A 17,691-nucleotide genomic window follows, 5' to 3' on the forward strand; every position below is an offset into this window, starting at 1 on the left:
ACTGAACTGCAGGGGCTGATAAATTATTCTTTCATCCATTCAAAAGAAAGGACATGGACGACTTTTTTCCCCTTATGAGGAGGGAGAGGAGGTCCAGGCCCAGGGGCCCAATCCTCTGCTCTACTATCCTGATATCTTTGCTACTTTGCTGAATATCTTTGTTATTCATCCCAACATTTGAATGAGGCCCTGAAGACAAATAATACTGGTTATGTTATGAGATAGTCCTGTGATGGACTGCTGATCTGACCAGGGTGTACCCCACATATCGCCCTATGTCAGATGAGACTGGCACACCTCCCGCCCCTGCCTCACGTGGAGGATAATAAAGCAGTAGCAGATGGATGGATGGATGATATGAGATAATATCATAGTCAGGCCCCTCTCGGGATAAATCACTGTAACAACACATTTAGGCATAACATTCTGTTTGACTGATTTCACTTGGAGCCTTATGTTTTATCTTATACAGACAGTAACAATGATTAACAGTCACAAAACAATAACAATATATATATTAAAAAAAAATACACATGTCCCTACCACTTAAAAGGCTCATATCCTCAGATTGTTTATGTGTAAAGGTGAACTTTTGTGTTACTTCAATCCCAATGCAAAACATTGAAGAGCATGGCCACGAAACACTGAAACACAGTCATCTGTTTGTTACAGTCTGCAGTCTCACCATAAGATGTCGCTAATTCCCGTTCATTGGATTTTGAAATCAATTTACTGTACGATTTACTGTACTTGTGGTTCCTCCAGATTCTTCCCCCCGCTGGATTCTTCCTCCTCTTTGGCCTGGTAGCTTTATTGTAATTTTGCTGCACACACAAACAGAGAATGTTTTGATTATATGCTTGGATTATTATTTTACAGACATAAAACAATAATGTAATATAAAAATACACATCCAAAAAAACACCAGCTCATCCCAGAGATAAGTGCAAATACTATTAACAAAGGAAGAACAATAAATAAAAGTAGTTAAAAGAAAATTAAGGTTGTTAAAAATGGTAATAATAAGTTATCCAATGGTAACCTTATAGCTATTTTACCCTCTGGCTGCTATGTGTCTAACCCCATGTCCACCCACCTATGATCAGATCACATGGGCTGAGTCAGGCTCTATCTTGGTGAAGCTGCTGAAAATAAGCACATGGCCCCGCTGTCACATGGTGTCTTGATATCCCATCCAAAACAAAAAAACAACAAAAAAACTGCAGTGCTGAAGTGTCACTGAGCATGGCACTGTGTTTGGATGGAGTCTCTGAAGGGAAAGTACAACATTAATACGAATGAATCAGATCATCACCATCATTGTCAGGTTTGATAGATCATGTGACTTTCTATAAAGGTTTAATAAAGGTTAAATGGCTTTACTCTAAAGAACAATGTAACTGTGTTTTTAAATATGCAATATCAATAAAGGTTTTTTTAAACGTTTTATTATTATTGTTATTATTATCTATCTATGTATATACGTTTGTATTTACGTGCACGCCTTGAACGCCTTTTTTCGTAAATTGTTATAAAATATAATTCAAGTATTTATTTTTCCCTCTGTGACAAACCACACACTAATCGAATTCCATAATTTTCCCTCCTTTCCGCTCTGACGTCATTTTGCCGCCAATCCACGGTCTTTTTAATATCATAGGTGACGATAACTTCCTCCTCTATACGCGCTGCATTTCCGCCTTTTTCGTGACGTCATTGTCCAATCCTTTTTAGCGTCGTGCGCAGGCGACAACTTTTGCCGCGCTCTCTCTCCGGTGAAAGTTCACAAATTGAAGGCGAGTGGCGGGAGCTGTTGTCAGTATCCGGCCGCAGTGAAGACGAGGGTTTTTGTCAGGTATTTGTGAGTTTATTAATCAGATACGGCAGCAGCCTGTGGACACATTTCACGCAGGTCAGTCCCGCTGTGTTTGTGTGTGATTAGCGTGGACTGTAACCCCCGTGTGCTTCCTAGCTGGCTACTTTAGCTCGCAACAAAACAAAACAGATGTCCTGGATTTAATAAACCCCACATCGATCGAATCAATAACATGTCTAACAGAGCAGTGTTTTGTTTACACTGTTCACACATCTGCCGTTAGTGCATCCAACTGTCGTTTGATTAACTATGCTAATGTTCAGAGAGGAAACAACATCTTTAATGGCTGACATTATAGTTAGTACAATAGATGTGTTTCTCTGACAACAACACGACAGTCAGTTGAACGCATTTCTCCAACAATGCATGATTTAATGTATCAGAATATCACTTCTTTGCCATCTGTTCTCCCCTTTGTCGTGTTATTGTACTTAATCCAGATGTGACACTTGCATCAAACCTTTCATAATTCCTCAGCACTATTGATGTGTAATGACTGTTTAATGTTGTGCTCAAACGTCATGCATCCTATCTCTTGTACCTTTGATTGGAAGAAGCTCAAAACGTCAAGCGTGAATGGAAAAAACTAAATAGCTACTTAATGACATTGTCATCTCTTTCATAAACAATACACTCAGCACATGGCAAAAAAAACTAAGCACGATTTAGTTAATACTAGCCAATTAAAAAATCACTGGTGTCTTATTTCAGTTTCCTTATTAATCACCCCTCCCCAACATGTCCTTACATTGTTTTTTATTTTGCAGGCATGGATTTCAAAAGACGCAATGGTGGCCCGATAAAGGGTGCCACATCTCAGGCCAAACGGGGCAAAACAACCAGTGAATGGGAAGACAGTCCATCGCAGTTTGAGGAGGAATTGTTGATGCTCGAAGAAGCCGAGATGGAGGCAGAGGATACGGAGGGACAGGCGGGACATGACGTCATTCCTGTTGGTGAGTGTCGCACACAAGATCAGTCAGTCACAGGTGGAAAAAGAAATGATTATAACTCACAGTTATAATGTCCATATTTCACACACTTGCGCTTATATACATGTACTACATAATCCTAATCCTGTCATGAAGGAAATTAAGTACGTGTTGCTTTGCATTGCTAATAATAATACATGGTGACTGTGGCACAGATGATCAATCCTCAACTTTATCATCACCATGCTAAATATTTAATATTTGCTCTGCCTCTGTCATTCCCTCTTTTTCTTTCAGGTAACCTTTTCTCCGCAAACGTTAATCCTCGATGGCCACGACCTCAGGCCCCTTCACTGGAGCCTTCATCTGACAATTTGGTGTTCCAGCAGATTGATCTGGACTATTATTTAGGTAATTACAAAAGAGAACTTCTGTTGAATCCAAAATTGTACAGGGACACCAGGAGCAGTTTAGGGGTTAATTGTCTTACCCAGGGACACATCACCAAGTTTGGGTTTAACATGTGCAAAAGCATAGTGTCAGATGTGTATTCTTTTGTGTTTTGCAGATTTCGCAGTGGCGGGCATGCCGGGCCAATCACAGGGAAAAGTCCCAATCATCCGCATGTTTGGTGTGACCGACAGCGGCAACAGCGTCTGTTGCCATGTCCATGGTTTTGCACCTTACTTCTATGTCCCTGCACCAAGTGGTGAGTGCTAGATTTAGAACACTCACAATGACTGTCACCTTTTAGCGGTAAAGCATGTTTAATTCTCATTAATCACCCTCTTTCTATTTACTTTGAAAAGGTTTCAAGTCCGATTACTTGGGTGAATTCCAAAGAGAGCTGAACTCTGCTGTGCTGAAGGACATGCGCTCCAATAAAGACAACATCTCCATCACAGTGTTGGCTGTGGATATCACTCGCAAAGAGAGTAAGGACAAGTGATTTCCATTGTTATTAAGTTTGTACAATGAGTCTCAATCCAATTAGAATGTCTCTATGTGTTTATTATCATTTGTGGATGTAACCTTTTTCCGTTTCTTACAGGCATGTATGGTTACCATGGTAAACGCAATCTGGATTTCTTGCGGATCACCATGGCAATGCCTCGTCTCATTGCCCCTGCAAAGAGGCTACTGGAGCAGGGCATCAAATTTGGACCTTTCCCCATCCAGAGTTATCAATCATACGAGGCTAATATAGATTTTGAAATCAGGTGTGTATGCTTACAATTCTTCACTGCACGCTGAGATTTTTGGATGAAGCCATTCTGGTATAAACATGTGGTGTTTACATCTTAAATACTAATCTGTAGCCATATTGTGTCTTTTATTCATAATATTATACAATATCTCAGCATTTCTTCTTGTAACTAATGATGCTATAACTGTTTTTTTTTGTCACAAAGTAAATTTGACGCCACATTTTTCAGATGAATGAACCTCTCTTGTGTTTGCCAGGTTTATGGTAGACAGCGATGTGGTGGGATGCTGCTGGATTGAACTTCCTAAAGGCAAATACAGAGTACGAGAGGAGAAGAGCATGGGGGAAACTAATTCTCGGTACCCAGGAAAGGTAGGTCTTGTCAAGACCGGTCATACTACAATGACTAGGGGTGGGGGGAAAATCGCGATTCTAATCATCCACAATTCTGAATCGATTCATAAACTTCTCAAATAGATTTTAGAAAAACACCCGTTTGCATTATTTGTGTACAGCTTATTTTTGTAGCTTCTGGGAGAAAAATGCAGCTAGTCTAAGCTTTTATTTATGCAAGTTATTTTAGTTGTACAGTAAGTAAGTTGTTTTGAATGAATAAATGTTAACTTTTGTTTTAAGTTTGCCTTTGTGTGATCACGTTATCACATTATCTTATACAAACTGTATTGTTTTGATGCCATAATTTGCCTTAACACACTATGCATTGTATCAATTTTTGAATCGAGAATCGTATGAATCGAATCGGTTGAACAGAGAATCGATTTTGAATCGAATCGTGAGCCACCCAAAGATTCACATCCCTAACAATGACCAATGTGAACTTCCTTTAAAAACCATCACGCAGTCTTCACATTGTCTTGTATGAATTGTCTTCCTGGCTTGTTGTCCGTCAGGTGTCCTTGTGTCAGTATGAGGTGGACGTGGGATGGACAGATTTGATAAGTCACCCAGCAGAAGGAGATTGGCAGAGGATTGCACCTCTCAGGGTCCTTAGCTTTGACATTGAGTGTGCAGGAAGGAAAGGTGGGGGCTCTTACTTTTACGTCTGGCCTGGTCGTAGTTGGTTTAAGGCAAGTGCTGAACTTAAAAAAGCTGGCTTTCACCGTTTTCTCTCCAGGAATCTTCCCAGAGGCGGATAAAGATCCTGTGATTCAGATTGCTTCTATGGTGCAGCGTCAGGGTGAGAAGGAGCCCTTCATTCGCACCGTGTTCACCCTGCAGTCCTGCGCCAGCATCGTGGGCTCTCAGATATTTTGCTTCACGCAGGAGAAGCAGCTTCTGCAGGTGAGTTTGTCCGCTTCAGTACGGAAGTGATTCCGAGAACAAATGTCTATTCATTTCCTTTTGTAATGTTTTGTGTCTTGTTTTCTGTCCACGTGAGCAGAGCTGGGCAGAGTTTTTGAGGGCGGTGGACCCAGACATCGTCACTGGATATAACATTCAAAACTTTGACTTTCCCTACCTGCTGAACAGAGCAGCTGCTTTAAAGGTCAGATAAACCACATTCATTTACACTATCGAAGCCCAATTTGTTAAGCTTCTAACTACCACTATAAAGTGCATCTGTAGCAGAAATACTTAAGCTCTTCATCAAGTTTTGACAATTACACTCTTGTGTAAAATGTGTTGTATTTTGTGTTCAGGTGACTCTGTTTCCATACCTGGGCCGAGTGCGAGGAATCAAGTCAGTCCTGCGAGACCTGAACATCCAGAGCAAGCAGATGGGCCGGAGAGAGAACAAGATCATAAATATGGAGGGCCGGGTTCAGTTTGATTTGCTCCAGGTTCGAACTTGATATCCTGCAAAATAGAATTAATAGTTAAAGCGCCATACATTTATAGTGTATTGTATAGATTGAAAGTCTTTAAATATAAAATGTCTTACCAGGTTCTCCTCCGGGACTATAAACTGCGCTCATACACGCTGAACGCTGTGAGTTTCCACTTCCTGCAAGAACAGAAGGAAGACGTACAGCACTCCATCATCACTGATCTGCAGGTGACCTCTCCTCATTACTCTGTATTTAAGCAATCTGTTTTTTTTTATTTCTAAAAGTTGTCACTCACCCATTGTGCTCCTCTCTGCTCCTCCTTAATCTCAGAATGGCAACGAGCAGACTCGCAGACGTTTGGCCGTGTACTGCCTGAAGGACGCCTACCTCCCCCTGCGTCTGCTGCAGAAGCTGATGTGCGTGATCAACTACATGGAGATGGCCAGAGTGACGGGTGTGCCGCTCACGTACCTGCTGTCGAGAGGACAGCAAATCAAAGTTGTCTCCCAGCTGCTGCGACAGGTAACAAAGGCAGAGACATGTGGCACAGACATTGCGGGAGATAAAGTTCTTGGATGCATTATAGTCCTTAGGTTTAAACGCCTGTAATGTCTGTACATGTTTAGGCCATGAAACAGGACCTGGTCATGCCTGTTGTGAAGACCGAGACTGGAGAGGACTACACAGGAGCAACTGTCATTGAGCCAGAGAAAGGGTATATATACGTTTCTCTTCTCTGGTCTTGTTTGTTATTTTAAATTATTAGAAGATGTTCCCCTTGAAGTCATTGTCTTTTTCCATCACTGCCTTTCTCTCTCTCTCTCTGTGTAAAGGTACTACAGTGTTCCCATTGCCACCCTAGATTTCTCCTCCTTGTATCCATCCATCATGATGGCGCACAACCTGTGCTACACCACTCTGCTGCAGAAGGGCTCAGTGGATAAATTAGGGTGAGCGTCATTGAGGGGTCGTTGCTGAATATGTGCATGTCCAAATGTATTGATAGCTGAAGAGGTTGTGTGTCTTTAGTCTTTCACCGGAGGACTTCATCAAAACTCCGACTGGCGATCAGTTTGTGAAGGCTTCAGTGAGGAAAGGACTTCTACCCGAAATCCTGGAGAACCTGCTGTCTGCCAGAAAGAGGTATTGAATTAGTTGAAAATACATCACAACAACAAACTGAGCTGCACTTGAGTATAGTGAATAGTACCGTTACCTGTGTTTCCACAGGGCTAAAACCGAGCTGAAGAAGGAAACTGACCCATTCAAGAAGCAGGTGCTGGACGGCCGTCAGCTGGCCCTGAAAATCAGTGCTAACTCTGTTTACGGCTTCACCGGTGCCCAGGTGGGCAAGCTGCCCTGTCTGGAGATCTCCCAAGTGAGTACTTGACTTTGCTGTATGTCAACATGTTAACAAATGCAGCTAGTAAATGTATATAAGATGTACATGTACATGTACATACCACAAAAGAGGGTCAACGACTGTTGTTTTCCTTTAAAATATGTCAAATCTTTACAATTATGGTTCTGCACAAATGTTTTTTCTTTGTTACTAAATCTGCAAAGACGTGAAGTCGGATCAAAAGCAGTAGACGAAGAAGATGTAAAACGAAGTTAAGGCTTGAAAAAGAAAGCCACAGAACAGGTGGAGGAGAAATGTAGGATGGAGAGTCAAATGCAAAGATCGACTGCAGATGATAAAATCAACCACAGCAGACTGCCTTGTGCTGCCTTGTGAGAAGTAGACCTAGTTAGATACACAACATCCTCACAGAGAGAGATGAAAACTCCAAAAGCAGTTTTGCTCGGCAGCAAATTCTCAGATTCTCAGAACAGCCAAAAAAACTAAATGGAGTTTCCTCATGTATCATCCAGAGCGTCACAGGTTTCGGAAGGCAGATGATTGAACAAACCAAACAGCTGGTGGAGTCCAGGTACACCATCGCCAATGGTTACCAAGGTGACGCCAAGGTGAGGAACACCAGACACCCCCCTCCCCTTTTTTATTTCTGGTTGAAATATTCAACATACTTACTGTACATACACGTGCCTGTTTGTTTGATGTTCAGGTCATCTACGGGGACACGGACTCTGTCATGGTGAAGCTCGGAGTCGCAACAGTCAAGGAGGCCATGGATGTCGGGACGGAGGCAGCGGCGTGGGTGTCGTCACATTTCACTCCACCGATCAAACTGGAGTTTGAGAAGGTACAATTTAATTTACACTACCGTTCATAAGTTTGGAGTCACTTAGAAATGTCCTTATTTTTGAAGGAAAAGCACCTTTTTTTTTCAATGAATATAACATTAAATGAATCAGAAATCCACTCCACATACATCGTTAATGTGGTAAACGACTATTCTAGCTGCAAATGTTTTAATGGAATATGTACATAGGTGTATAGAGGCCCATTTCTAGCATTGACTATATTTTCTATTCATTTTGCAACTCTTTTGATGAAGTGTGACTTTTAATGGAAAACACAAAACAATTGGATGGTGTATAGGTGACAAGTGATTTATCAACTAACATTTCTGTTAATGATGATTGAAGTGGGTGTTCTGACCTGGTCTTTGTCACGTTCACAGGTCTACTATCCATACCTGCTGATCAACAAGAAGCGTTACGCTGGCCTGTATTTCTCCTCCAGTCAAGACACACACGACAAGATGGACTGCAAAGGCATCGAGACTGTCCGCCGTGATAACTGCCCCCTGGTGGCTAACCTTATCGGCACCTGTCTGCAAAGAGTCCTCATAGACAGGTAACATCGGCCTTTAAGATCCACGACTGTTACTTTGTTCCTCAAGAAGAAAACATCCGTTCATCCCACCCTCTCTCTCTCTCATTAGCTTTAACCAGAGCCGTTGATCTATTGGATAACTAGTTACAACTGATGCCGTGTGTTCTTAGGGATCCTCAGGGTGCAGTGGCTCACGCCAAAGAAGTGATCTCAGACCTTCTTTGTAATCGCATTGACATCAGCCAGCTGGTCATCACGAAGGAGCTAACGCGCACCGCTCAGGAGTACGCTGGCAAACAGGCACACGTGGAGCTGGCAGAGAGGTCGGTACCACATTTTAAATAATGCCTTAAGGCAAAATATTAGGCCTGTGACTTGCAATTATTTTGTAAATTTCTATCTTGATGAGTCGAGGACTTGTACATGGAAATGTTGATCAGTGTTTCCCGATTCTTCAAATTATGAGTCAAAATTTGGTTTTACTGATTTCTTTGTTTTCAGGATCAAGGAAACCAGAAAAAAATTCACATTTAAGAAGCTGAAAAGAGCTTGTTTTAGTTAAATAAATAACCAAACAATCAAATCAACAAGCAAAATAGTTGACAATTAAACTAGTAATTGATTAAGACATTGTAGCCATAGAAAATATGACATGAACTGACAATACTGATGCATTTTAGGATGAGGAAGAGGGATGCAGGCAGCGCCCCCAACCTGGGAGATCGAGTTCCCTACGTCATCATCAAGGCTGCAAAGGGAGCAGCAGCTTACACAAAGTCAGAGGTCTGTTATACGTTATCTTTCACCCATTTATCTTTTTGTTTTTAGTTGATTTACAACGTGTATATCCTGATGATGATGATGATGATAATAATCCTGACTTGACTGATTGCTTTAGGACCCGATCTATGTGCTGGAGAACAACATTCCCATCGACACTCAATATTATCTGGAACAACAGCTGTCCAAGCCACTGCTGAGAATATTTGAGCCGATCCTGGGAGAAAGCAAGGCGGAGAACATCCTGCTCAGTAAGTGCACACACACACACACACACATCTATAAGACTTATGTTAGCCAAATAGCGCAAATGTACAGGGGAACAAAATTAGACTCCCACAATGCTTCCCCAAATCATCAAAATATGTCATTATTGATTTGTTCGAGAGCCTCTTAGTGGCTGATGTTACACACTGTTAAAAGTATTAACTACTAACTATAGACCTCAGTATCATCAAATGTATGCTTTTTGGATCGTGACATCACTCTTGACTATGTGCTCTTTGCCAGAGGGTGACCATACGCGCTGCAAGACTGTCCTGACGTCAAAAGTCGGCGGCCTCATGGCGTTTGCTCAGAAGAGAAGCACCTGCATCGGCTGCAAAGCTGTGCTGAAGTCCGACAGTAAGTGTAATCAGTAACTTTGTCAGATTTAGACAAAAAAGGAACTTCACTTCATTTTAAACTGAATGTTTTTCCCTCCTGGAAAATAAGCTTGAAAAATTACCTGGCCATATTTATTTTGGAGGGAACAAGTTGCGTTTGGGTGGGAATTGTACAGCACTGTACGTGCAAAATGTAACATCTGTGTGTCACTACAGCGGCCGTGTGCGACTACTGCAAGAAAAAGGAGTCTGAACTGTACCAAAAGGAGGTAGGCATCAATAATACTTCCAACATTTGATTTCTGTAGAATTAAATTATATCTCAAAGCAAATACTAACATTTTTACTTGTAAACTGCAGATTTTTCACTTGAATGCACTCGAGGAACGATTTTCCCGTCTTTGGACTCAGTGTCAGCGTTGTCAGGGCTCCCTTCACGAGGATGTGCTCTGCACCAGGTACATACACGCAGACAAGCACACGTCATGTATAATACTGTATTTATGGGGGCCTTTTATGTCAAATAACGCTGTTGTCTCCTCTGCAGCCGGGATTGTCCCATCTTCTACATGAGGAAGAAGGTGCAGAAAGATTTGGATGACCAGAGCAAGCTGGTGTCTCGTTTCGGGTGGTGAGGAAGAGGCGTTTAAAACGCACTCTTTCTTCTTATACCTCATTTCTTTTCCTCCTCACTTTGTCTTTGGTGCTTGTAAAAATGCATATATCATACTATTTTTTATATTTTCTAATATGGATAAGCTGTGTAGTATGTTTTTGTAAAATAAATAAATCTCTCACTTGACTGCTTTCCTCTCTTAAACCTCAAAACACACACCTGCTGATCTACCTCAACCTCAGCACAAATTAGGGGAGGAAAATTGTGTTTATTTCTCCTTTCTTACGAGATATTACTAGAGGAGCTCTATATTAACAAATAAGGCTGAACAATTTTGAATAAATATCTTTTTTTTTTCTTTTATATTTGTGTAGAGCTGTAAGAAGAAGTTCTCTTAAGTCTGTAGCGTAAGATGTGAATAGATCAAGACAATTAATCTAAAATTATATTTTGACACATTTTGGCTTTAATAAATATTGCAACTCCTGCGGTTTGAAAATTGCAGTGGGCCGCATTGCGATTTCGATATCATTTCGATTAATTGTTCAGCCCTATTTTCAAAGGTTACAAATCAGAGCTGGGGTAAATTCCCAAACACAATGTCTTAAACGCCAAAATTGATCTTGGATTAACAAAACAGACAAGCCATAAAAGCTACAGACATTTACTTGTTGGTTACAGAAGAGTGCAATACAGTGACAGCTGTGTTCTGATCACATCAAATGTTTGTATTGCATTAAATTCCAGAAATGAGGAGCCTTGGATATGGATGACGTCATGTGGACAGCCGATGCTGGTTTTTGCAATGTTACAAAAATAGAAATGTAACAATCAACTGCATTAAGAGTGAGTAATTATCAAAGTTCACCATCCATCTATTGTCTACTGCTGCAGGGTACACCCCTGACAGGTCCCCGGTCCAACACATAGACACCAGCCATTCACTCTCACATTGACATCTACAGGCAATTTAGAGTGTTCAATTAACCTCTGTGTGTTTTTTGAACTGTGGGAAGATGGGGAGAACATGCAAACTCCATGCACAAAGGCCCATGGTCAGACTGAGTCATAAAACCCAGGTCATTTTTAGAACACTTGGTTCCATGTCATCACAGGGATATTTGCACACACTACATGCTCTGAACACAGTCTGTGTGTTGGTGGTGCTTGCAGTTAACTAACAAAAAATGGCACTAAAGTGGACTTTGGAATATAGTGCACCTGAGTGGATTGTGCAAACAGCAGGACACTTCCAATGATAACGAAGGCGTGAAATTACGGAAGCAGGAATCGGCTTTCGACCAGTCTCTTGACAGTTCTCAATCTGTTTAAGTACAATTAATCACTAATCCCAAATTATCCACTAATAAACACAATATGAAATGGATAAAGTGCACCTAAGAGTCTGGAACACAGTTCTGTTACTGGTTTTGTTACTGGTGAAGATGTCCCACTTTCATTCACTATATATTGCCGTTTTTGTGAAGTCTGATGTAAATCGAACAATTCACCTGAACCGTGTTAAATCCAGGAGTTCAAATCATAACCTGATGTAACAGCGCAAAGTGCAGCGATGCACCATAGTAAACCCTTGACCCCCTGAAATCAAGCGGGACTGAAAACAAACTGGCCCAATTATATACCTACAAATGGACAAGTTTCTATCCAGATAACTTCTCACATGTTTTTGGAAAGAAATCTTTCTACCACATTATCCAATTAAGAGTTTTCACATATGCTGACCTAAAGAAAAATTCAACCCAAAAGTGTTGTTTCCCATCATTTGATCATCGAAACAGAACAGTGACTGCACAATAAATGAATTAATGGGAAACCCCCGTGGCAGCATACTGTTAGTAGAATCTGTGACAGCAGTAAAAAAAATGGATTTTGCTACACCTGAAGCCCTCCAAAGTAAGAGGAGGAGCAGCGTAAGAGATGGAGCATGAAACACGTGCCATAAGGGATCCTGGTGCTCTCTGTGTGTGTGTGTGGTTCGCTATAGTATTAAACAACGTCTCTGAGAGTTCTTCTTGCTCTTCTTGTTGCTGCGGTTGGTCTCCTTGTATCTTCGAATTTCCCGCACCAGTGAATAGAAAGCTTCCTCCACTCCCTGCACACCAGAAAGAAGTTTACGTGCATAACGGTGATTAATTTACCCAAACATCCGTACAAAGTGAATATAGGTGTCACCATATGTTGTACCATACCTGTCTGGTTTTGGCTGAGGTCTCAACAAAGGGCACGCCGTAGCTTCGGGCGAGCTCTTGCGCCTGTCGCGACTCCACAGTGCGGGTACTCAGGTCGCTCTTGTTTCCCACCAGCACCATGGGGACACTGTCGCTGTCCTTCACCCTGTTGATCTGCTCTCTGATTAGGACACACACATACGCAACGTCACCTTCAAGATGGGAGACACCCACATTTCTCAGCTGAGGACTAATGCATTTGCATATCAATGGTATGAACACAAAAGTGCCATCGATTTGGAGATTCATTGCGACACACCCTCTCTATTCACACAAAGAGCGACATGAATCACAAGTCCAAGGAAAAAATGATTGCATCACAGGACAAAACAGGTGGAGTCATTTTACTGAATAATAAGAAAAATAAAATAAATAAGTGTTGAATTCTGTAGAAGAGAAGACACTTGGTTCAGGGGCTTAAACTTCATGACTTCTCAGCATGAAAACACACTTAGACAACTTTCAGACAGTATGAAGATTTAAAGGAGGTTCTATTGTTTGAAAATAGTCACAGCTCTTTGCTTTTAAATATCTGAATATGTTTAATGTCACATGAACAAGATGCATTATGACTGGTTAGAAGCAAGACATTGAACAAAGAAATGGAATAAAAGTGACTATTTGTGCAATTAAAATTAGTATGGAAGCTCAAATTGACTGGATACAAGTTCAAAAAGTGAATTTTAACCACTACAACGTTGTCTAGACATGCATTAAAGATCATTACAAATGCTGTTGCTTCTAGTCAGGAAACAGTGTTGTAGTGCCATGTGGTTTGAACATGCATTTCGCAGTGTGGCGCAACAGATGACATGACAACTTTGACGCGTTCGCTTCAGATTATTTCACCAGTTACGGAGATACAAGAGTTTGCAGTGCAGTGAACATGTGACCTTAAAGCATCCTTATACCTGTAGAGGTGAACGTCCTCAAAGGACTTAATGTTGTTGATGGCAAACACACAGAGGAAGCCTTCTCCTGTCCTCATGTACTGGTCCCTCATGGCGCTGTACTCCTCCTGGCCTGCCGTGTCCAGGATGTCCAACAGACACGTCTCACCATCAATCACCACCTGTTTTCTGTACGAGTCCTGTAACAGAGCACGAGCGTGATTGTGCGCAAGCACGGCCATACATGTCTTCAGAGAAATCGGGCAGTGGATTGCGTCATAGTGACTCGCATGTGTTTTTTTTTTTTTTGATAGTTGCGTGGTTCCGTCGTGTAGCAACAAGACCTTGTCGATTTAAATGTTTTGCAATGAACCTGCTGAAACCTGAATCTCTTTCAAACCACAAATAATGCATTTTTGGCAGGCAATGATGTGTGAAACTTCACAATATTTACAGTAAGTACAGTAACCTGTGAGTAAAGCTGCACGTGTCGGACAGATTTAAACATATTCAATATTGGGTAAACCTGTTCAACTATGTGTGTATATATAAAGCTAAAAACATCTATATATCTGCCCGTCCAAAACGGTGGTCGACAACACTCACCTCAATTGTTGGATCATATTCATCCACAAAGTGGTTCTGGATGAGCTGAATGGTGAGAGCACTCTTCCCCACACCTCCTGCACCAACCACCACAAGCTTGTACTCGGTCATACCTGGAGAGGATTTCAAGTTCAGGTAGTTTATTCATAGGGCATGTATTTCATGTGTGTGTGTGTGTGTGTAAATTCATGTATGTACACACATATATATATATATATATACACACATATATACACTTTAGATATACATATATATATAAGCTTTTTTGTGCAAGTTTTTTTGCACTAGATAAGGGTAATCATTTGCAAAATATTGGACTATATTTTAAAATAAAAATTTAAACATTCAATTAGTGAAACAGCAGTCTGATTTAACTTATTAAGTTTGCATTCATTTATGATTTACTCAAGTTATTTTTTTTATCGTGATTACAAAACGTGTTAAATATGTAGTAGTGGGAGTACTTCTATGGTGCAACATAAACTCATTTCAGGGTGTGTTACGATTTTCATTGTTCATCCAATACAACCACGTTGTTGGGAAGGAAATATTGCACTTTGTTAATTAAGTGTGCATATGTAGCGTGTGGGTCTATGTCAGCAGCGAACCAAAGCAGGAAAACTAACACGTTTAAGTATTGTCATCGTCATTGTTATCGCATATCGCGTGTTTCGCTAATTTCGTGCAAGAGGACTCCTGTTGCTCTCTTCCTCCCTGAACTGACATGGCGAAGAGACCGACCCAGATTTAATTTTAAAACCCGCTGACGTTAGTTGTCGTCCGTGTTAACTCTTCTTCAAAGTGACAAGAGTCGACAAAAGTGGCAGTGAGCAAGCAGAAGTGTTTAAACTCACCTCAGTGTGGGATTACAGTCTGCGCGAAGAGAGTTGGCAGATGGATAACTGAGATTACTAACCGAGATTAGCTTGCTACATTACGTTAGCCTCGGACGATTTCCTTGTTCAAAAAACACCTCATTTATATCAAATGCAGGAAACACTCCACAACTTCTTCTCCTGGCTGTAACTGTGTGTCTACTTATACGTGTGACTATTTCCCGACGCTATTTGTTCAACAAAAATGTAACTTTACGTTAAATTAATCAAGCGTCTTTCAGGCTGTTATTTAGACTTGGCTGTGATTCATTGTAAGAACAGAGGACTTTCACGGTAACTGTCGTCAGACAACCAATGAAACGACCGCAGAGAAAACTGACGTTGTCAAGAGCCAATCAAAATCGAACTATAGATAATGACCCCGCCCAAAGCGAGTCATCACATCCAATCAAAAAACGGGACGAGCCCCAACTGGGCGTGGCAGCATTGCTTTTCTCCCTACAGATGGTTCCTCTCTGCTCCTTAAAAATAAAAGACAACATTTAAAACCCCAGCAATAATATATAAAAAGCAACAAAGTTAAAATAATTAAAAGAGAAATTAAAACAGCGCACAAAGTATAGGCAACACCAGAACTTCTTATTAAAATATTACAATTGCTTTCATTACTTTTCTGTTACATGAGGTTTAAACGGTTTAAAAAGTTGTAATATAATATCCATATTATATAACATATTTAGGTCTATGACATTTTGCTTGTAAAAGAATGTGAATGTTTTCTTTTCATGTCTTTCTTTTTCACATACCCACACACAGAAAATGAATTTAATTATCTTATTTTGAAAGTACATATAGGAAGTGGGTTATACATGAGTATTAACTGCCCCCTTGTGGTCATAAAATGAAATTGCGTCACCTCATTGAAGACATCCATGATTGAAGCTTGTAGCCATCATAAAACACAATCATAAACTGTAACTGTGTGTGACAACTGTGCTTTTGTTTTGTTTTCTTTTTGTTTGTAAAATAAATGAAAAACAAACAAATCATTTAAACATTTAACTTCCTCAGAAATTATGTACTACCTCATTAGGACTGGGTTTATGGGCTCAATGGGGACTACTGGTCCTGACAAGGTCACTGTTTATACCAGAAAAGGTCCTAAGGAGAAGACACACACATGCAGGTTTTGCATGCTTTGTGTGGACACTCATAGACATAATGGACTCACTGGCCCTTTACCCTAACCTTAACCATCACAACTAACCCTAACCTTAGTGTGACCCTAAAAGCAGGTCTTAATCCTCAGAAAATCTTGTTAAAGTTGGGTGGACCAAACAAAATGTCCTCACAAAGTTAGGTTTGCTTGACAATTGGTTAACGCACACACGCACACACACAGCCCCCACCCTCTGTTCCACCATCATACTCACGCCTCTTGATACCGACGTCCATGTTTCTCGCTCACTCTCCCACCGCGTGCATCTGCTCTCTGATCTAATCTTTGCCTAAAATCACAGAGATAATCCAGCATCCATCTGTCCTGCTGGAGGAGGAGAGCACAGCACTGAACCAACGCTGTAAAACTACAAAAAAAACACACACACACATTTAACGCGTCATCGTGCTGATTTGGTGGCAAATCTTAATGACATGATTGTGCAATAAATAGTGACACCATTTCAAACTTTTTTTTTTTTTTTTAATATACACAAGGATTTCTCACATATACCTCTTTTGTACATAGAATATTTCCCACAGTTTTCCCATCAGGTAACTAAACATTTCATCAGGGCGGAGGACGACGACACTGAAACTGAGACAAAGAAGAAACTTGAGCAATAATACATTGATACAACACTAGAAAAAAACCAAAAAAACTGGAATAATCATTCATGTCATGGACACGTATCACTCAAAACTACACGGTAATCTGCTTTTGTCAAGTTTTTAAATAATCCATCGTCTGATGCCGACATTTTTGATTTCCTGCATTTGATTTAAATTAATCTTGTTAAGGATTCTGAATTATTTTCTTTCAAAAACCGTCTTCACATTGAATAATAATAATAATAGATTCTGCTGGTTTGAGGATGCGGCCTTAAAATATACTTCAATGCTCACAATATGAGGACATGCAATGAAGGACAATTTCCTGGTGAGATATCACCACAACTGGGACACAATTTGAGACAAGAATTATGTTATATATTTGCAATGATTACCTATTTGCAATGATTAATTATTGACAGTACATTTAAGCTCTGCATTTTTTTACACATCAGTAGTGAACACAGGAAGCAATGGTAGTTGGGCACCTTGCTCAGGGGCTCTCCGGTAACAAGCCCGATTCCCTTCCACTCTGCCATTTGAGTAGGAAGGAACAGTGGGCCTGTGTGTGCATGTGGTCAGAATGACTTGTATTTGATCAGATGGAGGAGGTCATGTAGCTGTCACTGTAGAAAAACCAGTCAAGCATGACACATAAATATCAAATAGTGTGCCAACACTCCCTGTGTGCACTGTACATGGTGCACATGACTGTGCTAGTGTGTCTGTTT

The 17,691-nt window shown here is 40.7% G+C and overlaps 2 protein-coding genes across 2 annotated transcripts; one reads left to right on the top strand and one right to left on the bottom strand.

Annotated features, from left to right (window-relative positions):
• Nucleotides 1-1,796: 1,796 nt before the first annotated feature.
• Nucleotides 1,797-10,568, top strand: pold1 (polymerase (DNA directed), delta 1, catalytic subunit; the record flags this gene model as incomplete). Its single annotated transcript, XM_083897102.1, has 27 exons — nucleotides 1,797-1,912; nucleotides 2,644-2,832; nucleotides 3,106-3,219; nucleotides 3,377-3,517; nucleotides 3,618-3,743; nucleotides 3,860-4,028; nucleotides 4,273-4,387; nucleotides 4,927-5,056; nucleotides 5,151-5,317; nucleotides 5,418-5,522; nucleotides 5,677-5,817; nucleotides 5,922-6,032; nucleotides 6,136-6,327; nucleotides 6,432-6,520; nucleotides 6,639-6,755; nucleotides 6,835-6,948; nucleotides 7,036-7,183; nucleotides 7,681-7,776; nucleotides 7,875-8,012; nucleotides 8,394-8,569; nucleotides 8,719-8,871; nucleotides 9,229-9,331; nucleotides 9,447-9,579; nucleotides 9,839-9,952; nucleotides 10,150-10,202; nucleotides 10,294-10,391; nucleotides 10,481-10,568. Exons 2-27 carry the CDS (start codon nucleotides 2,646-2,648, stop codon nucleotides 10,566-10,568), a joined length of 3,318 nt encoding a protein of 1,105 aa, XP_083753228.1. The 5' UTR covers nucleotides 1,797-1,912; nucleotides 2,644-2,645.
• Nucleotides 10,569-11,256: 688 nt separating this feature from the next.
• On the bottom strand, nucleotides 11,257-15,424 carry LOC310933384 (GTPase KRas). The gene is made up of 5 exons (XM_083896862.1): nucleotides 15,149-15,424; nucleotides 14,295-14,407; nucleotides 13,710-13,888; nucleotides 12,760-12,919; nucleotides 11,257-12,662 (listed from the first exon to the last, which is right to left on the bottom strand). Exons 2-5 carry the CDS (start codon nucleotides 14,403-14,405, stop codon nucleotides 12,549-12,551), a joined length of 564 nt encoding a protein of 187 aa, XP_083752988.1. The 5' UTR covers nucleotides 14,406-14,407; nucleotides 15,149-15,424; the 3' UTR covers nucleotides 11,257-12,548.
• Nucleotides 15,425-17,691: the final 2,267 nt, after the last annotated feature.

The sequence above is a fragment of the Microchirus variegatus genome (assembly GCF_963457635.1).
Source record: "Microchirus variegatus genome assembly, chromosome: 10".
NCBI classification, from domain to species: Eukaryota; Metazoa; Chordata; class Actinopteri; order Pleuronectiformes; family Soleidae; genus Microchirus; species Microchirus variegatus.